Source organism: Pagrus major, chromosome 8 (assembly GCF_040436345.1).
Source record: "Pagrus major chromosome 8, Pma_NU_1.0".
NCBI classification, from domain to species: Eukaryota; Metazoa; Chordata; class Actinopteri; order Spariformes; family Sparidae; genus Pagrus; species Pagrus major.
Window position 1 is genome coordinate 2,394,145 of NC_133222.1, and position 24,931 is coordinate 2,419,075.

The 24,931-nt window shown below is 43.6% G+C and overlaps 1 protein-coding gene across 2 annotated transcripts; it reads right to left on the reverse strand.

Moving 5' to 3' along the window:
- Nucleotides 1–188: 188 nt before the first annotated feature.
- Nucleotides 189–23,644, reverse strand: ankrd27 (ankyrin repeat domain 27 (VPS9 domain)). 2 transcript variants are annotated; one of them, XM_073471607.1, is made up of 28 exons: nt 23,367–23,644; nt 18,181–18,303; nt 16,295–16,405; nt 15,258–15,566; nt 14,564–14,623; nt 13,132–13,185; nt 11,828–11,893; nt 11,482–11,558; nt 10,855–10,976; nt 9,530–9,608; nt 8,555–8,687; nt 8,373–8,465; nt 8,140–8,261; nt 7,371–7,453; nt 7,150–7,265; nt 6,230–6,322; nt 5,820–6,017; nt 4,964–5,023; nt 4,435–4,551; nt 4,176–4,220; nt 3,955–4,071; nt 3,652–3,846; nt 2,492–2,611; nt 2,185–2,358; nt 1,957–2,050; nt 1,704–1,782; nt 1,549–1,609; nt 189–866 (listed from the first exon to the last, which is right to left on the reverse strand). In XM_073471607.1, exons 2-28 carry the CDS (start codon nt 18,280–18,282, stop codon nt 282–284), a joined length of 3,465 nt encoding a protein of 1,154 aa, XP_073327708.1. In that variant the 5' UTR covers nt 18,283–18,303; nt 23,367–23,644; the 3' UTR covers nt 189–281. The 2 variants fall into 2 exon arrangements, with proteins under 2 accessions (XP_073327708.1, XP_073327707.1); XM_073471606.1 differs by lacking the exon at nt 23,367–23,644 and adding an exon at nt 21,146–21,242 and having other exon boundaries at nt 191–866.
- Between the last annotated feature and the right edge of the window lie 1,287 nt (nt 23,645–24,931).

The following is a 24,931-nucleotide window of genomic DNA, read 5'->3' on the forward strand; positions in this document are numbered from 1 at the left end:
ATATTGTTTCGTAAGTTGGGTAAGTTGTGATTTCCTGCGTCTGCATCGTTTCTGCAGAATTAAAACTGTTGAATTAAAACAGAGCCTCGGTGAGCAGTTGGTAGAAGTCAGCTACAGTACGAGTCTTTAGCCTCAGCAGAGTCACATCTGATCAGAAACTGTGTGCTTTCTGTTTTTTTTTTCCTTTTGGCAGAAATGTAGTTTTGTGTGTGTTGTGATGTTTCAACCAGTTTTCACTGCTCCTCTAATCTCCTCACACGGCTTCTCACAACATCTCAAAGTCAGTCGCAGCCTCCACAGTTCGACTCTTCGCTCCTCTCTGGTGTTTGGTTGGCGTCTCTCTGATCACCTCCATCAGTCTGGGCTGCAGGGTGGAGGGCGGCGAGGCCGGTGGGACCGGAGTCTCCGCGCTCGCTCTCCGACTGCAAAGCCTCGCTGTGAGTCAGGTCATCGGATGACTCCAACTGTCCGTTCAGAGGGCCGAGACTGTGTGAGCTATCAGTCGATGCGTGTGCAGGAGGGGCTTCAGACGGATCGTCCGGATGTGCCGGTGCATTTGAGGGCGAGGAAGGTGGAGTCTCGCTGCCGCTGCTGCAGTCGTCAGTGGAGTGTGTTTCACTGGTGTCGGGCTGCGTGTCGTCTGCTGACAGAGTGCTCTCACTTGTTTTGTGTGTGACGTCCGTCTGATCGCTCTGCTGGGGAGTGTGTTCGGGCTCAGGCTGCGCCGGTGTTTGTTCTCCCGAGTCCAGTGTGTGACAGCGACCCAGCGGCCGCTCTCTCAGCCGCGGCCCGGCGTCGAGGCTCGCTGAGGGGCTGCTGACCTCCACCGTCTCCCCTCGCCTCAACCTCCTCCTGTCAGAATTCACCTGGGAGGAATAATCAAGAGCAAATGTAAAGTTTGTCCTGAGGGTGGCGCCAGAGGAAAGGTCCGATTTTTACAACTTCTCTGAAACAACAAGGTCAAGTTGTTTAAAGGGACAGTTCACCCAAAAACTAGGTCATTATTTAATCCCTAATTGATTCATTAAAGATGTTATTTACAGCCTCACCGTGCGGTCGTATGGAGGACTGAAATTTTTTTTTTTTATATGTATTTATTTTACATTTTGCATTTTACCGCCCATTTATTCCCCAAAACGTTATCTGTTACATATGGAAAATCGAATTGGAAGTAAATTAATAGGGGAATAACACAAAATTAAATAAAAACAAAAGCAAATTAAAGCAAGAAGAATGAATTTATGTCACATATTATAAATTATAAAGCCTACATTAATCTTTATTAAATTTTTTTGGTGCATTAAATGGCATTTTCATTTAGTAATTTGGGTTTTTTTGGTTGTTTTTTCCATTTTAAATCAAGTCTCCAGCTACTTTAGCAGAGTGCTGCAGTGCTGTTTTGCTGTGAGGCTCCAGAAATGTTTTGTGGACTTCGAAACTTCACCTGACTTTCATCAGCATGGAGGGAGGAGATGATGGCTGAGTTTTAATTTTTAGGTGAACTGTTCCTTAAAGGGTTTATCCTCGGTGAGAAAGTGAACAGAGTACCTGGTTCGTGGCTGAACACCTGGACGGAGGACCAGAAGAGCCTTTCTTCATCTGCTGAATCCTAAATCAAAGAACACACGAACACAGTTAACACAATGACTTTGACAGAATCTGCTGTCTTATTCTGGGTGAGCTGAAGTTTGGTGAGAGGCCACCTGCTGATGGACTGAGCCAGCTTCTGTCGCCTGCCGTTGGCGTGATCCTGCAGCCTCAGACGCTGGACGAACGAATGAGCTGCAGCGACAAGAAGTGAAATATAATAAAATAAAACACTGGATTTCTCTACATTTGACAAAACATCTGATAGGAACACACGAGAAATGTTCAACCTCGTTTCAAAGCTTGAAATAAATGACATCATCTCTTGGAAGCTGACAACATTAAAGCACTAATTCTGATATTCGTTACCCAGAGCTCCTTTGGGCACCGACAGGAGTTTGATTGGTTCGGCGTCCGGGGAAAGTCCAGACGCTTTCTGCAGAGCTCGCAGGATCTCAGTGTTCTGCAGGAGAAAACGTTGTTACTGCTCACACTGTTCTTCTGATTGTTAATCAAAGTCAATGCTTCAGCTTAGGTGTCTCTGCAGTGTGTGTGTGTGTGTGTGTGTGTGTGTGTGTGTGTGTGTGTGTAAACCACCTTGCCGCCCAGTTCGTAGGCGCAGTCCAGCGGCGTCCTCTGCCTCTTGTTCCTGAGGCCGGGCGAGGCTCCGCCCCTCAGCAGCAGCTCCACTAGCGGCTGGTGTCCTCCCCGCACCGCCTCATGGAGGGCGGTGTTGCCCTGAAGGTTTGCGATGTTCACCAACGCGTTACTCTGCACGGACACATTAAAGCTCATTTGATATCTTGGCACTCAGGAGTGTATGTGTGTCTGTGTGTTCATCAAACTGTCAAAGAGACGGCTTCTTGTCATTCAGACGGAGGTGACTTTAACACCAGGTGTTTACCTGTAGCAGGGTGGTGGCGGTCTCCACGTTTCCACAGAGACAGGCGTGTATTAGAGGAGTGTTGCCGTAGTGATCCTTCTTGTTCAGTTTGGCGTTGCACTCGAGCAGAAACCTCACCACCTAAACACACCACAGACACAGACACACTTCATCACGTGACGGGTGATGGACAGCAGGCGAACAGAGACCTGCTGCAGATTCACACCGGAGTCTTTTCCTGACTTCAAGTTATTTTCTTAAAGGCCGACGTCTGTTTTGAATCTTCCTTCTTTTCTCCTCATTTCAGTCAGTTTCAGATTGTCGTTCAGACTAATAACAGTGTGTGGCCGACAGACGGAAAAGATGATGATGGTTTTGGTCTGAAATTTGTTGACAAGAAGAAAAATGTAGACTTCTCTTAAATGTGCACGCTCGTCTTTTTACCACAAGGTGGTGTAAGTGAAGCTGACAGAAACATGAAGCAGACTTCCTTATTGCAGAGAGATCACAGTGTTGTGGTTGACCCACTTCTACATAACACTATAAAACCTTTTATTACTAGTGTGACACAATAGTGTGATGTAGAAGAAGAAGGAGAAGGAGAAGTAACTACATTAGGTGTAGAAACTGTCTACTGGAGCAAACCAGACACATTGCGTATCTGCGATTTAGGAGCCGACAGTAAATGTCCAGACTTTGAGGAGCTCTGTTATAGTGTATACATCTAATCATCTAAAATACATGTTTGATGATGTCATATCTCATTAATAACAACACTTTCACTAATGTTAGTGTCGGACCTTATTATCCTGTCGGGTCACAGTTAGTCTGAGATGTTGCTGTTGTGTTGATGTCAAACTATATCAAATATAACCAGAGCAGAAACGTCAGAGAGGCCGGACCGCCGTGTTTCACTGTGGATCTTTAAATGTTACAGTTATGGCTGAAAAACAACAGAAATATAAAAGTTTGGGATTTCATGTTGAATCAGTCTATAGAATAAACTGTTTTATTGTTGTGAATCAGTGACTGATGGATTCACATTAACTGTGACATGCAAGCGTCACATGAACACACAGTCAAACAACTGGACCTGCATAAGAACACATGACTGCTGTGTGTCTGTGACAAACTGACACTGTCGATCGCTTCCTTCCTATTTTGCAAACCTTTCCTCCTACCTGGATGTGGCTGTTCTGGGTGGCCAGGTGCAGCGGCGTGGCGCTCTGGTTGGTGCGGGCGTTGACGTTGGCTCCGTGGCGAATCAGCAGGGCGGCCAGCGCAGAGTGGCCGTGCAGGGCGGCGACGTGGAGCGGCGTGTAACCGTCGACGTTACAGCTGCTAACGCCGAGAGCGCCGGCCTGCAGGACAGACAGCTGCGACACGCGAACAACACGGAGGACACGTGGTCGGATTAATTAATCCATTAATTAATAATCTGTCTGTCTGTCAACACGTCAGTTTAGATTTAGTTTCTGTCAGACCTTCTGAGTGGGAGCGCAGTTTGGACACTGACACAGCGGGTGGCAGAGCAGAGCCTCAGACCGAAACTCTTCTTCATCGTCCTCATCCTCATCCATCCACTCCAACAGGTAACGCACCTGAACGAACACACACACACACATGGAAACAGCAGTGATGAATGAGAACAGGATGTTCAGGTACAGAAAATGTGACTGCTTCCTGTTTTGAACTTTGGTCTCACCATCTCCACATCACCGTCTGCTACAGCACGCAGCAGCTTCTCCACCTGTCACACACACACACGTGCACACACACACACACACACGCACACGCACACACACAGCGTCAGTCACCATGGAAACGGCAGCAGCTGCTGCAGTGAATACTACTGTAGTTATTACTACTTCCAGACTAAACACTTGTTGTTTTAATAGTTTCACTTCAGTTTAGACTTTTAATTGATTCGAGGTGTTTCCTGTAGTATCTGGTTGTTCCCTCACCTCTCTGTGTCGGACCCGTTCTCCCTCTGGTTTGGCCTCGGAGCCCAGAGAGGAGGTGCTGGAGATGGAGGAGCGACGGCTGCTGCAGTCAGAGGCATGAGGGGAGCGACTGGGAGACTGGGAGGAGGAGAGGGAGGAGGAGGAGGAGGAGGAGGAGGAGGAGGAAAAGACAAAGAGGTCTAATTAAAAACCAACTACAGGTGCAGAAATATCTTTCCCAAAATCTCCCCTAAGTCCTTAAGCCCTGAGCCATTAGGGACGTTACTGACGTCACCTGGTGAGTGTTTGAATCAGAGACTCTGCAAGGGGCCGAAATGATGAAATAGGAATGGGACAGCACTTTTTTGGGACTTTTTATCTATTTATCTATTTTATTTAGTTTTTAAAATATATGGCCTTATATTAAAAACAAAAACTGGGAGTAAACATACACACAAACAGAAACGGAGGACTCTGAGGTTTCAGGGGAAAAGTTCCTTAACTTGAAATGTATCAACACGGTTTGATGAAAACATCAGATCAGACTCACATCGACTCCGCTGCCGCTGCGCTGACGGCCGTTCTGAGTCGACTGCAACAACATGAGGATCTGCAAGAAGATTCATGGCATTTAGTTCTCAGCGCACTGATGTCATTTTAGACAAGTTTACCATTTACCTGTCAAATATCCTGTCTCCCTTAAAAATGGTTTGATGACCACATTTGAGGGATCACAGAAAAAAACGTTATACAGGCCGATGTATCGATATTGGAATTTTTTACTCCCTGATATCAGTATCAGAGCTGGAGGAAGATGTTTCAGTATCTGCTCTGATTAATTCATCTGATCTGCAGTCAGGTTCTCTACAGGATCAATCCTGCGACTACGAGGATCGGTTCCCACGACCCGGCTGCTCAGACACTTTAAGTTCCTGGAAACAGCAGCAGCTGACCAGATTAGTTAAAACTACACAGCTCTGAAACATGAAAACAATGTCAGTTTAGATGGAGCCAGAATGCTCTGAGTTCAGCAGCTTGTTACGGTCAGATCGCAGCTCATGTAGTGAACAGCTTCAAAGAGTAACAGTGAGACGGTCGGACCGCAGCGCTGCGTGTCGTTCAGCTGTGAAAACAACACACCACTAATAAGAAGCGGTGGAAGAAGAACTAAAAATAACAGAAACTCAGCATTAACTTTCTCTGTTACAAGTAAAAGTCCTGTATTCAAAATGTTGCTAAAGTACAAAAGTATCAGCATCAAAATAAACTTAAAAGACCAAAAGTAAAAGTACTCATTATGTAGTCAAACAGCCTCCCGCAAAAGTGTAACCTTCATCTGGCCTCCTGTTTGAACATTGTCATATATTCAGGAGCAAACAGCTGCGACCTACACAACGTTATCTGACCTTGGAGTTAAGTGCACACTGCAGCGGCGAGTCTTTGTGCTTGTTGAGGATGTCGGTGCTCGCTCCGTTCTCCAGCAGCACCTGGATGATTCCCTCGTAGCCCCAGCGAGCCGCCATGTGCAGCGCCGTGTCGCCTTTATCGTTCTGCAGGTCCAGACGGCACGTTTGCACGTCGTAGTACACCAACGCCTTCACGCACTGACACCATCGCAGCACAGAAACAATCATTGTCATTATCGATTAACAAATCCATTACAAGCTGCAGTAACTGACTGACTGACTGCTTAGTCTATTAAAGTAAAAAAATATAGCAAGTTACAAAAGGATTTTTCAGCCTCTTTTCTTAACTTGTATTTTTCCTTTCTTTTCTGTCTGGATCTGAGCTGAAACAAAGTCAGTGTTTGACTTACGTCCTCGTGTCCGTACATGCAGGCGAGGTGCAGCGGCGTGTTGCCGTTGTTGTCCTGAGCGTCCGTGTTGGCCTTGTAGTGCAGCAGCAACAGCTAGAGGACAGAACACACATTACTGATTAGGTTTTATCAGTGATATGAATGTTATTTAATATTATTACCTTTGTTTAATATGACTGTAATCTTAAATGTGGTCAGAGCTGCTGATCAGCTGCTCAGAGAGTCTGTGCAGATCCAGACCTTCTGAAGGAATAAACACCTGGAGTCACTTCAGATTCTGCTCTGATCCGGAGTCGTTTACTGACGGATAATGTAATTTGGGATCACGTAAGTACACAACTCAACAAATATCTGACAAAGATCGAGTCATTTTTAGACATTTTAATGCAGAAATGCCATTCTTTGGCCACTTGGGTTGTTACCTTCACCGACATGTTGAACTTTTCCTGCAAACAGTTGCTTATTTTCACATTCAGCAGTTACAGAGCAACATGATCCTTCATCTGGAGTTGAGTTTGTGTCACCTGATGAATTTAAACCCAGTTTGATCTCTCTTTCAGCTCTCTCTTTGGTCTCCACCAGCTCCCGAGGGACATATCTGTCTCTTTAGCTGCTAAATGGGTAGTGGGCAGTGTACAGTGTCTTTTAACAGTTTTTTTTTTACGGTGCAACAAGAGCGCTGAGAGTGAACCAAAACAATAAAGTTTTGTCTGGACAGATAAATAAGGAGCTGAAACTTTCAAACTATAAAGGTCCATAAAGCCGAGGGGAGGTGCAGAATCAGCTGATAATTCTACTGAAGCTCGTCGCTACCAGAGACACTTAACATATTGTTTTTTAATACACTGAAAAATATCATCTTATTTAATGGAGGATATAATGTAAACAAACAGAGACATATAGTGTGTGTGTGTTTTCACCGTGACTCCCTGGTATCCCCGCTGGCAGGCCAGGTGAAGCGGTGTGAGGGCGTGGTAGTCTGTGGCGTTGACCGGCGCTCCTTTAAACACCAGCAGGTCGATCAGCTGGGCCTGACCTGCCACACACACACACACACACACACATTTGTTTTTACATGTACAGTAAATCACCATCATTAAGGTTTCATCTTTCATCCCTGTGCGTGTTCACAGCTGCTCACCACAGATGGCAGCAGCGTGCAGCGGAGTGTAACCCCTGTCGTCTCTGGAGAACGGTGTGACGATGGACGGGTCGTTCAACCGCCTGCAACAGGAAGCAACAACCAAAGTCACTTTACGGCAGTTGTTAACAGTTAAACAGGTTAATTAGAGAGTGTCACTTCATGAAACATACAGTTATAGTAACAAGGAATAACATTAAGATTTTAAATGGTCGAATGAATGATCTGTACTTGTGAAAACGTTTGAGAGCAGCGTCAGAGAGTAACACAGCTGTGAGTCAAATGTTGTTCAAGTTCATTAAATGCTGTAAAATCACACGCTGCTCACAGTTTTCTCAGGCTCATGTCAAGTATTTAGATGTACATTGGGCTCATGTCCCTTGTGGGCCACCGTAGATGATTCAGATGAACAGTTACGAGGAGTGAAAGTACAAACTGGCCTGAATTACACAAATCGAATGTTAACGCAAATGATACATTTGTGTTGTTTCACTGTACGCGAAATCCCAAAATACCCTCTGTGTGTGTGTGTGTGTGTGTGTGTGTGTGTGTGTTTTAAACTGGGAAGTGAAAGCGTCGACAGCTTTTTGTTCCTGATTCACAGCTCTGATACAACCAAAAAATAAGAAAAGGGGGAAATGAAAGAAATCAGAAGGTTTCCTGAAAAAAAAACTTTATTTCAGTAAAACACCTGAATATTAATACATTTTATTTAATCTGTGTGTGTGCGTGTGTGTGTGCGTGCGTGCATGTGTGTGTGGACACAGACCCGGACAGCTGGAGGTCACAGACGTCACAGGAGCAGAGGGGATGACACATCCTGACGTCCTCGTCTTTCTCTCCTTCACTCAGCAGGTGCTCCACCTCCACTTCGTTACCATTCGCTATGTGCTGCAACGCACACACACAATACTGAATACTTATACGTGTTATCAGCGTTGGTGTTATTGTCGGTGTGTTTTATCCGATTGCCTGCGTGGTGGTTTAGTTTCCTGAGCTCACCTCAAACAGACAGTGGATGGGCGTGGCAGCGCTCTGAGACAGCAGACTCATCCTCTCTTTGAACAACGCCTTGTCATTGAGCTCACCTGAGCCCTGCAGGAACAAGACAACATGGATGACCATCAGTACTAATAAACGCTGCTGAGAAAAAAACCACTCCCTTTTCCTGGGTGACGACTCACAGTGTGTGTGTCCTGCAGCTTCCCCAGGTTGATGTACTCCACCGCAGCCTCGAAGGTGCTCAGACAGTAGCTGAGTTCATCTTTACTGGAGTGGCTGAAGCAGAAGTTCCTGATGTAGCTCAGGTTGGCCATCCTGAAGACAAACACCAAAACAACTCAGCAAGAAAACATTTCCCCCGGCTGTGTCTTTGACAAGGTTCCCATTCACTGGCAGAACAAAGGAACAATCAGTCATCGTCTCCTCCCTCATGCTGATGGAAAGTCAGGTGAAGTCTCGTAGTCCTCAAAACATTTCTGGAGCTTCACAGCAAAACAGCGCTGCAGCTTTCTGCTAAACAACTGAAGAAGCTGGAGCCTTCAGTGTCTTCATACAGCTCGTCCGGTGTAATCCAAGTCTCCAGAAGCCCCGAGATCACAGACTGATTTGAAAAGACGTTTTTAAACCGAAATCTTCACTGTAGCTGCTAAGAAGAGATTTGGATTATGCTTGACGAGCTGTATGGAGCCATATTTTATTTTTAAAAAAGGTGTCGGGTGAACTGTTCCTTCAAATTGAATTGTTGTTCATAGAGTCGTGTTCCCCAGAGGGTTGCTCCTGCTGACTTTGATGATTCAGTGACTTTTCCTTTAGCTGCTGCAGCCGGTTCACATTTCTCAAATCTGTCAACAACTATTCACTGAGTTGCCATAAAATGAGTTTCAAACATTCATGATCACCAGCAGATGAATTGTAATAACTCTGATGATACCTGCAAAACTAGAGACTGTGCTTTGTGTTTAGTGCCACAGCTCCCAGCAGGACTGTAGACTCTTACTGTTGCATTCACTTTCATTTTCCTCCTCATGATTCATGTTAAAGTGGAAGTGACACCACTGGACGTTTACACATCCCAGAAGTGACAGATCAGCTTCTTTGTTTCCTCTAAACAAGCCACAAGGGTCAAAGGTCACCGTGAATCCCCCCTCAGTGCTCACCAGTTGGGGATTTCCGTCTTCACCAGCAGATAGAGGATGACAGACAGCAGGTCGTCGGCACACACCGCCTCTATACTGACTGTAGAGGAAGACATAACATGAGACAACAGACAAAAATAACACATGAAGTCCCGACACTGTGGGACACTCTCCCTCTGTCCAAAACCAAATCACTAAATTGGCCACTCGACAAACATTGATTAGCAGCGGAGCGTCCCACTCTGCAGACTGACAGCGGGGCTGTTGTGGTCCAATTAACTGGGATTTCCTAAGCAAACTGGACAAACACGTTAGCGGCTGACAGGGCAGGTATTGTCCCGCGTGCTGATCCGATTACAGGTAGTGAGAGGACGCTCAGAGATCGTGGAGAGTTCAGATTGCCTTTCAGGAGACGTGACCGGAAAACTAACTACTGACAGGATTAAACATTAATCACACTTCACGATAAACGACGATTCAAGATAGAAAGAAATGAAGAGGAGCAGAGAAGTCTCACTCTCTGGACAAAAAGAGCTTTAAAGCATTTTGTTACATTGGTAGAAAATCTCTGAACATCCCGACATAAATCAACTGCTCTGACAAGAAGAGTGAGTGAAGAAATTGAATCAGGGCGTCTTGTTTCACACAAGTATCTGTTCTTCTACTGGAGGAAAGAATGGGTGGACCTCTGCCACCTCTGGCAAACGTCACTGTTTATCATTTTTCCAAGGGCCCGTTCTCCACAAAACATATCTTAGCTCGCTCTCTCATAAGCAGTAAAGACTTGCAGGGAGGGGGTGGCATTGTTTCAGATGGATATTTTCAAAATTTAGCTTTTTCTTAATGGTTCCTACAATCTTACAACCCCAGCTCTAAACTGTGGTAGAAATTATGCTCCAGTCTTCATATTCGCTCAGTTAAAAAACTAACTCCCAGTTTCCACTGGGTCCGTCTCCGCCGCATTAAGACGAGACAATGCAAGTCTATTTTTGACAGAAGCAACGACATCAATCTGTCCAGAGCACATCGAACGAGACTGGAAGCAGAACAGCATTTAGCATCTGGTCAATTTTGAAAATAAAACGCCCTGTGCAGACTCAGGATCTGCAGCACAACAAAGTCTGAAATATTAACGATAAACACACAAACAGCGGTACAACTTAACAACATCAGACTGGCACGACGCTCTGCTTCGACAACACTCCCGGTGGGATACGAAGGACGAAACAAAACAGCGTCGCACACGTGAGGTAACAAAGACGAGCCCAGTGGGATCAACGGGTTAATTAAACTTGTACTAAGCCACATTTATCAGAGACAGAGATGTTGACAGGGTCGGTGCGTACCGGTGCGTCGGGGGGTCTGGGTGGCAGTCAGGGCGACTCTGCGCAGGCACAGCAGTTTGAGGAGGGGGGACGTCTGCTGGTTGAGCTGACTCAGCTCTCTCTTTGCCCGAGACAAGTTTATACTGCGGAGACACAACGACAGCAGCAGGTTACAGGTGACGAACATGAAACAGGCCTTAAGTTGAACGTGTCCCCGAGATTTTCAGGGTGTGATGATGTGAGTACAGAGTTTCATAAAGGAAATTAACCTTGCGATTACATGTTTTTTTGTAACTGTTAGCTAGTAACTCACATGTTAATGCTTTTTAAGACCTTCAGGAACAGTATCAGTTGTTTCTGAAGACGTTAGACAATTATCTCCAGGTCAGTTGTGTTTTCACGCAGTACAGGTGAACATTTTTCAGATAAATCAACAGCTTTCAGATTGATTTTGTGGTCAATCTTAAAAAACACTGTGGTGCGCTTACAGTCGCTCTGATAAAAGCAAACGTCAGCTCTCAGACGTCTGAGTATTCCTGAATGCACCAGCACACACATCCTAAAACCATTTAAGTCTACCTTTGGTCTCTTGACGCGTCTAATAGCCGTCATTAGTCCAGTAAGTGGAACAGACTCTGCTGCACTGACCTGAACTCAGGTTTGACTCCCAAGTCTTTCTGCTGCAGATCCTGCAGACTGCGGCTGGTTTTGTTGAAGGCGGCGTCCTGTTGACGAGCAGCAGAACAGACATGAGATCAGCCTGGTGACACCGTCGTCACATGAAGTCTGAACAAATCAATAACTCACAAGTACATCGACATCCTTTCATTTAAAAACACAGTGATAATTTCTGCTGCTCAGTCTGTCTATCAAAACAAAACACAAGAGCCAGACCTGCATGACAGAAACTTTACTTACTAAACATTTTTACAACACAAAATACATCTTTCCAAACATATTTCTGTAAGTGTGGCAGATCAGGTTTCACACGTACCTGGCTCGCTTCAAGTGTTCCCACAAAGTTAAAAATTAAATCATGGATACCATGATGAACATACATCTGCGACAAGAAGAAAAAACAAAAAGACAACACTTTAGTTTAAACAACAGCTGCGAGAACACAATCCAAAATCTGCAGAAAATGAGCAAAGTGATCTGGAAGAGAGAATTTAATTTGGTGACTCGACAGGTCAGTTTGACCACAAGTGACAAACAAACACGTCTCTGAATAAAAGACTGACAGTGAAGAAAGAAGCAAGAGTCATCCAGAGCCTGGAAACAACAAAAGCCCCTGAAAATATGAGCACATCTCCCTCATCAGGGTCGGTGTGGAAGATTATTTGACATTCATCAGTTGACTGTTGTTTTCTTTGGTGGTTGAGTTTCTGTCAGTCACACAGGAAACCTCACAGATCTCTTTGATTAGTTGGATTTTCCTGCGCTTCTTCTTCTTCACAATCCAACATGTGATTTCATATTATTGCCTCTTTTTATCAGCTATGTCACTGATTTAATGATTTATATATTGTGCATTTCTAAGCTGCAATGATTAATCATTAGTTGTCAACTATGAAATTTTCTTTATTTACTATTTTGATCATCAATTAATCGGTTTAAGTCATTTTTAAAAGACAAAAAGACAAATTTCTGTGATTCCAGCTTCTTAAATGTGAATGTTTTCTGGTTTCTTTCCTCCTCTATGACAATAAACTGAATATCTTTGAGTTGTGAGACAAAACGAGACAGTCGAGGACTTCATCTTGGACATTTTTCACCATATTCTGACATTTTATGGACCAAGTCAACAGATTAATCCACAGTGAAAGTAATCATTACTTGCAGCTCTAAATTAGTGCATTTTGAAACTTGACTTTTGTGAGCGAAGCTACATTACACATTTATTTAATCCATCATAATTTCTGAATGCAACCAGTCACGTCAGATGTTTGGTTATTTCCAAGTACTCCTTTATTCTGAAAACAAGAATGCAGTAGAGTCGTTCAGAAAGACTGTTTGTGGGTTAAAGCAGCTGTATAATCAGACGTGTTTGTTATGTGTGAGACTTCTGGACCAGATTTTTCTTTAAGTGTCGACACTCTCTACGCTTTTGAGGATCCAGGAAGTTGTCCCACATTATTCTCATTCAAAATCAAATATTTATGAAATCTGTCTGTTAGTGAGCTCTAAGCTCTGTTTTGCATTAAATGTGCATCAGAAACTAATTTTAATTTACTTCCATTAACAAATGCTTCTTTATTGAATCTAGAGAGATGGACATGTAACAGTGAGTAACATTACCTCTACTGCCTGCTTGAGGAGAGTCATCTGAAGCTCCTGCTTCGCCAGAAGTTTCTGTGGAAACAAAATATTCCATTCATCAGACCAGTAAATACAGACAAATGCATTAGTCGCTGACAGGACGTGATGTAACCCCTCCCGTTACTGTGATTAGGCAGAAAATTGAGACAAGGGGTGAGCGTGACAACAGTTATGACACAGATTATCTTATTAGACTCCAGAGGGAGACCAACGGCACATCCTCGTGTCCTGTGATGCCATCACTGATCTACACGCTGTTTGTGTTTCAGTTCAGGGTCAGAGCGATCGGAGGACACGGCACGAAGCTGAAGATCAGACTGAAGCTGCTCCTGCTCCTCCTCAGGACTAAAAGATGCATGCAACTCAAGTTTTCAAAGAGCACAGAGGGTTCAAGGATGATGAACAACAAACTATCCTCGAGTGGAAAAACAAAGCGAGTTGTGAAGGACAAGTGAGAAAAAGAAATCATATAATTTCCATTTAATTTAACGTCCTGTGACGACAAACACCTGCTGACAAGATTCAATTTCTCAAATCTGTCTTAAAGCAATACTCAGCTGCCCATGTGAACATTTAAAGAGGTTATAATGCTGTAATGAATCATACTGGACATGAGGAGATCACTTCTTAATCTGCCTTCAAATGGCACGAAGGGGGACAAAGTCTACAGTTCATGTTTGTGCAAAAATGCATTCGAATGTTTATCTGGAGCAAATATGAAGCTCCGTCAGTCTGAGTCAGTCAAATCAAGGATAACTTTAAAAACCTTTTCAGTATAAAATCCTCTCAGCGTGTTTCCCTGTGAGGACCCAGACTCATCCATGACACATCAGAGAACTAGCAGTAACGAAGGTCGACTGTGGCGTCGCCTCACGTCACACCTGTGTCTCAGTGTAAAAGCTGCACTTGAACACACCACAAAGACTGCAGCTGACGACCAGCTAGCTTGTACGTTCTGTGCCTGCGTGAGACGAAATAACTCTGTATACCACCAGTTGCAGTGTTTCCACACCACTCTCACTAATAAAGTCACTTCTAATCAAGAATATGTCTGATAAAAAGTTGCAAATGTCACTGGTGAAGAGGCGAAAAATAAGGAGAAACTCAGCTTTCATCTAAAAAGCCGCCGACAAGGACACACCGTTACAGCTACATCCACAGACGCTCACTGACGGCCCGACATTGGCCGACATGTGACCGTCAGCCTGGTGTGTGAGGCCTTTCAGTTTCCGAGGATGGACAGTAACAAAAAGACGGGGTTTGTACTAAAAAGGCTGAAAATATCCCCTTGAATTAATTGTAGATGACTCTGAACTTCCTGCACCTGAACTGAGACACAGGCTTCATCTTTAACCCTCCAACACCTTCCATCATCTCCATCACATGGTCCTGCAGGTCAGCTTCTACTTACCAGACGAGAGTCTCTCAGCAGACACTGAAGACATTTAGTGTAAAGACCGTTCACAGAGTCCTGAGTGGAGAGAGGACAGGAGGGCTGTCAGGTTACATCTACTGTTAAATTCACTTAAGAAACATTCCTGCTACATGTTTGTTTAATTGTTATATGTTTTTTTTATATGCGTTTTCTCATCATTACTCACATATTCATGCAAAATATACATAAACACAAACTATGATTAAAACCAGGACAAAGTACAAAGCAAAACACAAACGAACAAGATAAAACAAAATACAGAAAAATACTTTAAGTCGGTCTTGAATTATTAAAAATGTTAAACTCCTTGTTGGGAACTTTTAAAGAGCTTTTGTTAAATAAAAACATTTGATTCAAGATTTTTCTCAAATAAATTCTGCATCAATGAAGTTTATCGACAGAATAAAGTTAAAAGACAAAAAACACAAAGATAAAGTAGCCTGCTGCAGGAGGAGAAGAAGGAAGGGAACAAAAACATTAAATAAAGGAGTGAAGTAGATCGAACAAACAGGGAGGAAGATGAAGAGGAGAAGAAGTGGCAGGAGGAAGATGGATAAGAACAACGAGAAGAGGGAAAGAAGAAGAAGAGGAAATAAGACAACGTAGGATAAAGATGGAGAAAGAGTGGAGGGGACGGAGTAAAAGCCCAGAAGAAGATAATCCGTCCTACTATGTGGTGTCGGAGTCCCTTCCTCTCCTGCTCTCTGAAGCTCTGACAGAAGCCCTGGATGAATTTGTCCAGTTTCTGGGCGTGGCGGCCGAGGAACTCCCTGACGTCCTCCACGCTCTTCAGGCAGTAGGGGGGCGGCGGGCTGAGCTCGGCCGGGCTCGGTTCCACCTCGACGGGCCTGGAGATGCACAGGATGCTGTAGCTCTGCTCCTGGTCGTTGTAAAAGGTTTCATCAAACAGGATGGGGACCGACGCCGGAGCCGGGAAGCCGGATCCCAGCAGGACCTGCCTGTCCTGGATCCTGACCTCCTGCAACACACAAGACCAACACTTCTGGTAAGCAGGTAGAGTATTTATAACACAGGTAACGCACCCAATTTCAGATTATCTTTATATTTAAGTATTAAAACGTACAATAAGGGACTTTTTATCAGGTTATGAAACATTCTCAATGTAATACTGCTGCCTCTATATGACCTACATAAGCAAACAAGACCATCAGTGAGAAGACCGGCCCTTTGGAGGATTTGTTGCATTTGTTGGGGACTATTTTCAGCGGCGGATTAATACACATTTGGTGCTCCAGGGACGGAGTCAAACTAAACTACAGTGTGTGTGTTCATGGTACTGAAGGAGCAACAGTGTGGCTCACTGATGTGTTTATAACAGTTGTGGACATCGATTGGCACTGAGGAAGAAGATACACACACACACACACACACACAACACTGTGACACAATGATACAGGTGAAACAGCCTGAGGCCACCAGAAGCTTCTTGTTTTGACATTTCAGCTTTGAGAAACTAGTCAGAACCTGACCTTCATTAAAATGTTGGAACGGCCGACTTGTTTTGTTCGAGTTATAGAAAAGTCACATGATTTCGGAGCAGCCAACAAGAGCATCAGGCTTTTAATTCAAACTCTGAAACCAAGGCTAACTTAGGGTCAAGGCTAATCTGCGCATATTCCTTAGACTCGAGCGTCTCTGTCGTAGCTGATGTTTCTGAGGTGAAGCCGTGTGTGAGGCGAGACAAACCTTCCCATCCGCAGTCTGGTATCCGTCCTCCACGGGCTGCAGAACATAGCTGTCGAACTGAGAGTCTGAGTAGCTGCTGACGGTCAAACTTCCACAACAAGGCACCAGAACCTGCAGGTGGTCACCAACATTAGACAGGAAAACACTTTCAACCGATTTCACCATTTACACTCAATTTATGAAAGAAGAAACATTTTGTTGACGCTGAACATGTCAAAATTTTACAATCTAAAAATCTGATCCTGAGTCAGATGAGGTTGTGCAACCAGGAAGTATCGTACAATGTGTAGTGCACATACACAGTGTTGTATGTTATGTCTCGTATAACTGATTTTCCAGGTCAGCAGTCTGCTGTGAAATGCGCATTAGAAGCTGTAATCCAGTTAGATGCTTTTTCCTGCTCCGCTGATGTTTTGACGGCAAAGATCATCTGAGTTTCCAGAGAAGTTGTGATGAATCAGAGCTGCTGCCGGTCTACACACACCTGATCCTCCTCTGCTGAGGTTTCAGGCATCCTGACAAGCCAAAACCTGTTTTATAGAGCGGTCACTGCTGTCGTTAAGGTCATTTGATATTTATTGATTCTCACAGTTTCTCGCTGGCTCGACTTTTTAAGTTTTATCTGAGTGAGCTGATTGAGAACACTCATATCATTTATCTTTCACGTTATCAACCCCTGACATAACTAAAAGATATTATCATTCACTTCTGTCACCTTCCCCGATTAAATATAAACTGAGAGATGAATTTAGAGGAAGGTGTGGGCAGAGAGAGGAGGAAGCAGCTGAGAGAGAGAGAGAGAGTGCCAAAACCACACAAAAAAACCCTTGTTTTAGTGACGTTTGACCTGCTGTCAAGACAGGAAACAGTCCGACAGCTGAACATGTGGCTTTACTGTCAAAATGAGTCAAACCAGTCGCCTCGGTCTCCTGATCCAACACATTTTAACACTGGTGCTGAGTCAGAGCCTCTGGGATTTATGTTGAACAAACTGCTTGTCTCTGCAGTTCTGCAGTAATCAAACGAGGCCCGTGAAAGTCCAGGATCCTACTGTGTCTCATTTCTAAGTGTGCAGCAGGTTCAGGGATCAACATGCGTTCGACCAGAGAGGAGGAAGTGAAGCGTTTATACCGTCGTGTTTTCTCTCTGCAGTGTTTCCTCCGTCATCACCTGCCTATAACAAAGTTATAATAGTATTCTCAGGCTGTTGTCTGCATTAATGTATATTGTTTTACACATTTTTAACAGAATATGCTTGTATTTTTACGAGAACGCAGTTGGTCATGCTGTTCAGTGTTTATTTAAAAAGGTGTCATGTTGTTTCTTCACACTCTGATGACGATGTTTGTTCATTTTTTACGTTTTAGACTGAAATTCTGGCCTCATCGTACAAATTACGTTAACATTATTATTAATTTGTTTTTTCCTTTTGCTAATAAATAAGCTCCTGATCTCAGTGTGACTTCTTTCGATACCTCTCAATCTCTTCTAACTGCAAAAACAACAACACCGTCTCTTTGTTCTGATTTAATAAATGAAGTTTTTGTTTTTTTGGTGTTTGTGTTGTTTTATTCAGACGTTCCCTTCTCCAGCCGTGAAGACTCCGACTGCTGCTGCTGGGATCTCATCTCACCAGGAAATGTTTTCTGCCTTTTCCTGGCATCCCATCCCCACAGAACGGTTGTTATTAGGCAGAAACCAACATTACTCAGGAAACTGCCAGGAAACACAAACGAGCACTAACATGCAAAAGAAGACAAGCGCCGACATCAGGGAGCGAGGAGGTCCTCGCGTCCTCGGAGTTAAAGAGCAACTCAGGATGTGATTGCAAAAGGAGAGAAACTGAGGAAAAAACAAGAGACAAGGGTAAAACAGGTGGGACTCACGATGCCGCGGAGCTCGGCCACTCGGCTGCAGAGGTCCGGTCTCTGCTTCTCCAGCGCCAAGTAGAAAGGATTCTTCAAGATGTTCTCATCATATACAGCCATAAGGAGCTGGAAGTCTGGATCCTGCAGAGGATGATGGAAGGAACTGATTAGTGTGATTAAAACAAAGTTTCAAAAGGCTCGAGGTGGAGGAGAACGTCTGCATTTCAGTCAAAACCACAAATATCAACCGAGCAGCACCTCAAGGGCTGAGAAATGAAGCGAACGCAGAAGTACCAAACACCGCAGTTCCTCGAGTGGCCACTTGAGGCTCGAAGTGAGTCGATCTACATAAGAGCCCATGTTAAAATGCAGAAATAAACATGTCTACAGCCTGTTAAAAAAAATGGTTTTGGTCTCTTTAGCTAATTTCCAGCTCATGACGACTGCAGGGGGGAATTTTTGTGACTCAATTTAATTAAATTATTTTGCGAATAATTAAAGGCGTGGTGCTTCGGACAGCTAATATGGTTTGTTCAGCTGTTAATTGGACGAACAGACAGAGCTCCTCTTGATGTGTTAACACTGATAGCTTGTTAGCCTTAGCTAGCTTTGGACCTTCCTGCTCTTTGCCCACTTCTGATTAGCCAGGAGTTAAGCACAGACCAGCACTGACAAGATGGCGACGGTCGGTACCACCCACTTTGAGCTTTATTCTGGCTCTTCAGAAACCCGTGGGTGACTTCACGGTACACCTGTCTGTGAAAGGTCTGGCTGCACGCATTAACATTCTGCTATAGAGGGAAAAACGCTCTGGCCTGTTTATGTTTCTTTAAACAGATTACAGGTCGTCTTGGGCGACCGAATGCTCCTGCAAAACAGTGTCGAGGGGGAACATGTTTTGCACGTGTGAAGCGAGCCCTGGCATTGAAATTGCCAAAAACCTGCAAAAGATAAGTTAACTAGCTAGCTTGTTTTGCAGACGGGGAGGACGATGCCAGCTGAAAAGGTCGGCCAACGGCAGGCTCATACCAACGGTCTACATCCAGTGAGTTTGACTAACGCAGAGGTGATGCAGCAGAGAAAAGTCAGAGCGTCACCACAGTCAGAGGGATTCATCCTCTGGGAACCATGAGTTTTAAATTTCACGGTATTACATCGTATAGTTGTTGAGGTATTTCAGTTTGGACTCAAGTGGCCATCACCGTCATACCAGCAGCAACAACTGTATCATGAAAAGATTAAATAAAGAGTAATCGACATCATCGAGCCGGTAATTGATAAAGTATGACAGACAGACAGCCGAGTTTCCAAACAAAAGCATGTGAAGATGCTGGAGAGAAGTGAGTTATGCTCAATTATTGATGAGAGAAGAAAGCAAAACAGATCTTATGATTCCTTCATGTCTCCAAGTTGAGTTGATTAAGACAAGGCACAAATACATGCTGAATAATATTCCACATAATATTATTATCCACTTTGCTTGAATCAGCAGCTGACACTGAGGCTCCCGGACAGAAAGTCCCTTCACTGTTATCCAGCTTTGATATAAGAGGGGGTCATTTTTCCACCATTTTTCAGCAGCCTGCAGAGTTTAACTGCCAGACTCGTGGATGTTCCCACTATCTCTTCTTCCACAGCTGGATCTCTCTCCTCGAGACGGGAAACGTGTGATCTGTCGCCGGCCGAGCTGTCAAACCTCACACAGGTTCACACAGGTTTCACCACCGCCGAGCCGCAGAGAGAAAGACTGAAGAAATGGAGATGCATTTTGCTAATCTCATGATCTCCAAATCCATGATTCAATTTTCAATTTAGAGTTTTTTCTCAAAGCACTGACAGCTCTTTCCTTGTTGGACTATCACATCTGGATTAGTAAAGATCAACAGATCATTGGTTTTATGCCCTGAAAGTCAAATTTTAAAATTCAGCCCGGATCATGCGGTTTTAACAAGATGTGGATTTCTGACCCGAGGTGGAAAATAAGGTGAATAGTTCAGAAAAGTACAAAAGTTTAAAGGTAATCAGTAAAATAAAATACAAATAAATTCTGTAATGGATCTGCAGCCAGTCCGATTCAGGATTGATTAGTTAGGCGAAAAAGCCGTCACTGGATGATTTCTGATTATTTCACATTATGTATGACTCCATAACAACACAAGACCAGACAACAGCAGCACGTAGTCGTTTTCCAGCAAGTGAACGTCTCAATTTCACGCAGACGTAAGAAACATCTGACCACAGTCACAAGAAAAAGGCTTTTCACTGGCGTCTTACTGCAGGAGGATTAAAGTGACAACAGGAGAGGCTGTTATTACTGAAACTGTGTCAAGTGTCAAGTGTGTGTGTGTGTGTGTGTGTGTGTGTGTGTGTGTTATCAATGGTTAAGCTCCACTAAACAATTGAACGCTTCATCCCTCCTGATGAACCTCAGTGACAAAGACTGATTTTATTTTGAAGGCAGAAGCGTTGAAATGACTTCACCAACATACTGTAATTAATAAAAATTAACTTGTAAACATCATCTCAGGATCAGTTTGAGGTCAACGGATCAAAAATATTCTGTCTGACAAAATATCTCTAAGACTTATCGAGCTGAAGCTTTCAGAGACCACAGTGGTGTCACCACTCAGGATGTTTTCTCAGAGCCAAATCGGGCATTTTTAAATTATTTTATTTAATCTGACACAAAAAACATCAATACTGATAATTGGAAAAATGCTGAATACTGTCTCTGAATAAATGGCCAGTTCAAGAATCAGTCTGTCCCGAATAAACTACAATTACAAATGCATAAAACATTATTTCTGTTCAGAAGTCACCTAAATAAAGCAGAGATCCTCCCTGTGGGGCGTCTGAGGGCATCAGCTTAAACAAACTGATCTCTGATGAGTCATTACGTCCACACACAACTTCCCTGCTGCTGTTCACTCCTCAGGTTCATCCTTCATAACCAAACTCTTCATCTGACAGCTGATCGACTCACCTCATCTCTCTGCTCACAGATCAGCTTCATCCTCCCTCAGCTCCAGTGCGAGACACACTGAGGCCGACTCCCCCCACCACAGCGGCCTCATGTCAGGCTGCTCAGCTGGGGATGAAACTCAGGAATGAGTCACGTGACCCTCGTGGTCCTCGTGACCTCACAAGCTCGAAGCTGACGGCGTATTCGGTGGTGCAGAGGAATGTCCGTTACATTACACTCGGTCTGCGCTCGCTCAGCTGACGTCTGAGCCCGAGGCTTACACAGTGTGCGAGCAGGGGAAAAACTTCAGCAGCAGCGCAGCCAACAACCACAAGTGAGCCGATTAAAGGTCAGAAATCCACACAGACGGGGCCGAGACCATCGATTTTTAAATAACCAAAACCCACAATCCAATACTACACTTCCAGGTCCTGCTGATAAGATACTGACAGCCTGATCGCAAAGTCTCCAGTTCAAGTCCAGGACACGACTCTTGTTGCATGAATCCACAAACAAAGTGGAAGAAAGGAGGAGAGAATATAAAAGAGATGAATCAAAACTACTTTGGCTTGGCTCAGTTTTCAAGTGCCCCCATAATTGTCTAAAGGACGACAGTCAGGAAGAAACATTCGTAAGGAGAGACACACTGAAAAATATGGTAATCTTGAGAAAAAGGTGACGTCATGCCCCAAAAATAAGACGAAGAAAAGCATCAAATAGATTTATATTTGAGAAGCTGGAAGCAGTGAAACAGGGAGGGAACACAAGAAGTGTTCAGTGTCTTCAGGATGTTTCAGTGTTCAGCATTTGTTGACGATTGTCAGAATAATATCCTGAATTTTACTTTGTTCAGTGTAATCGTGACATGATATTCTCATATCTTCCCGTGAATCGATACAGAGCTGGATTAAAGTGTTCGTTATAAACATGAGCGCCCTGAATAAAGTGTGAAGATAATAACCGGAGAGCTGAAGAGAAACAACAGCAGAGGGTCAGAGTAATTGGGTGAAGTGAAAAAGACACCACTCTTCTGCCTGCTGGCCTGTCTGGATCAATAAAAACCTTTCAGCAGCTCAATGCAAAAACCTCCACAAAGAGGTTTCACAGCCTGGATGTGACCATCATCATCATCATCCTCCTCCTCCTCCTCAGGGCTGCACACATGTGATCAGAGAAACCAGGAAGTAAAGCTGTAAATGACTTCAAATTATCAGACAGCCAGGTGTGACGGGATTCAAACCAACAACTTCAGTCAGAAAACTAAAGGTAACTGACCTTAAAGGCAAAACAAGGAAGTGTCACTGAGCCTGAGCTAATAATGAGACCTCACTGTGCATTTTCAAAATAAAAGCCATACTGACAAACAATATCTCGTTGATGCAATGAGCCACAAATGGATGCATATTTTAATTATAATAATACAGATAGTGACACGTGTTATGTGATGAGCTTTGGGGTCAAATATTGTGCTCTAATTTTTTCTTACAGCAGCTCCGAGGCAGCTAGAAATTCTAAACCAAACTCCATTTAAAAATCGGGCACTTTAAATGTTTCTTTGCTCATTGACAAAACTGTAAAGCACAATGATTATAAATATACGTTTATGTAATCGTTGGGGTCTTCTGATTCATTCGACAAAAAAATTATTCTTTTAACTGGTCTCGGATTTAATAAACTATCACTTGTTTTGTTTTTACTTCACACTTGTCTTTCCCTCCATCCATTATGAAATTAAATATTAATAATGGCAAACCAGTTTAGTTTGTATGCAGCTATTTTAAACGGTGTATAACAAATATTTAATCGTCTAATTCACGTACGAAACGTACACAGGCGACGCTCACTCGCAAATATCTCAACCTTAAATTTGACATTTTTTGAATGGAGTTTGGTCTGATGCAGCCGTTAATCAGGGCTCGGTTCTGGGGGTTAGCTAGTTAACGGCGCTAGTCACAGGTGGCAGGACGCATTTTAGGCTATTTTTGCTAAATTAACTGTTCACATTTATCAACTCAGACATTAACGAATCTAATAACGTGACTCAGCCGAACCGAACTGGCACCGGAAGTTTGACACTGAACCTGTTAGCTAGCTAAAAGCAACAACATCAGCCTGTTAGCTCGTTAGCATTAGCTCCGCCGGGGTACATTTAACGTTAGCGTTAGCTTATTAACGCGTTAGCACGACACGAGCGTGAAAATGAGCGCACGGACGCGGTGTTTTAGGAAGGAGACCGTCTCACCTGTTAGCAGTGAGTCCCCTCGGGTCATCCAGGCGTGGGCATGGCCGGGACGGACACACGCAGCAGCCTGTCAGCGGCTGTTTACTGCGATCAGCTGGCGAACCGCGGCGGGACCGGAGCCTGTGGGTCGGGGTTGCCAGACATCAGAGGAAACACGTAAAATAGGCTGTCAGACGAGCCGCTGTTCAGTGCGTGTAAACAGTGCGTGTCTCTCTCATCCACAGGAGTGTGTGAGTGTGTGCCGGCGGACACACGGTGCAGTGTTGAGTCTTCACACTGTGACTGTTAACTTCACCTGACCCGCAGATGCTGCTGCTGCAGACTGGGTTACAGCGCCCCCTACCGCCCCGCACCGCGCCCCGCACCGCACCGCAGGGAGCCTGCGGGTCACTGAAGGGAAACTCCCCCAAATGTTTAATATTTATTCATTTATAATAAATCACATGACTTGTCAGTAGGAGCAGAGCCAGAACTACCACTGAGGTCATGTTTCTTCTGTGTCTTTGATTTCTTAATATCTGTCATATCATCAAAAAACACATTTATATATAATAAAACATTTTTTTTATAGTTAATTATATAGCAATATATAGCAATTCCTTATTGGAAAGTTGCAATTGATGTTCATAATACTTAATATTGTGTATTTCATTTATAAACATTATTTACATGGTGATTTGATGGTTGCAACTGATGTTTTTAACCTTTACAATTGCTTCATAAATGTTTTAAGAACCATTTCATTGTTTCTTAACAGTGAAATTACTGAACTAAATCTAATAAACTATAAATGTACTATTTATTAATGATGGTTATTATAATGTGGTATGTCAATAAGTTATTTTAGCAAAGAAATAAGTTTAATTAAGTTTCTTCTGTCTGAATTTGAGTCCAGTTTTCATCGATGTCCTGGTTCTGATATTATTTCCTAGGTGATTATCGGTTCTGTCAAAATGCAGAGAAATGCTCAGATTCATACTTTAGTCTTCAACATGTTCTGATGGACGGGTCGGGTGGAGGCACCTCAGTATTTCTACAATCCTGCAGCCCTGAGCAGGAGTCGCCCTCTTTTTACTATTAGTAGTGTGATGATGGTTGTGAACGAGCTGGACTGTGACTGTGTTGATCTTCAGGGCCTGTCGGCTTTGACACGACCGACCCGAGGAGACGGCTCAGCAGAATCAGTAACTTCTTGTCAATCACTTGTTAAAAACCCACTTTTATGGACCTGTCATCCTTTTTTTTAACTGAATTCTTTCTATTTCTATTCTTTCCTACCATCCCTGACTGCTTATTTATCTTTAATCTATTTATTTATATTCATTTTATTGCTCATAATCTTTTTATCCGTTCCTAAATTCCTCTGATGTGATGTCGTCTTCTAATCGTCCATTGTTTTATTCTCATATTTCTATTTTTGCAATTTTATTTTTGTCTTCTTGTTTTAACTCACCTCAGACGAGACTTCATGTTCGTCTCAACTGTTGAGTTTATTCTGTAATATCGTCAAAGCACTTACACTAAACTGTACTATATAAATGTAAAGGTACTATATAAATACATAC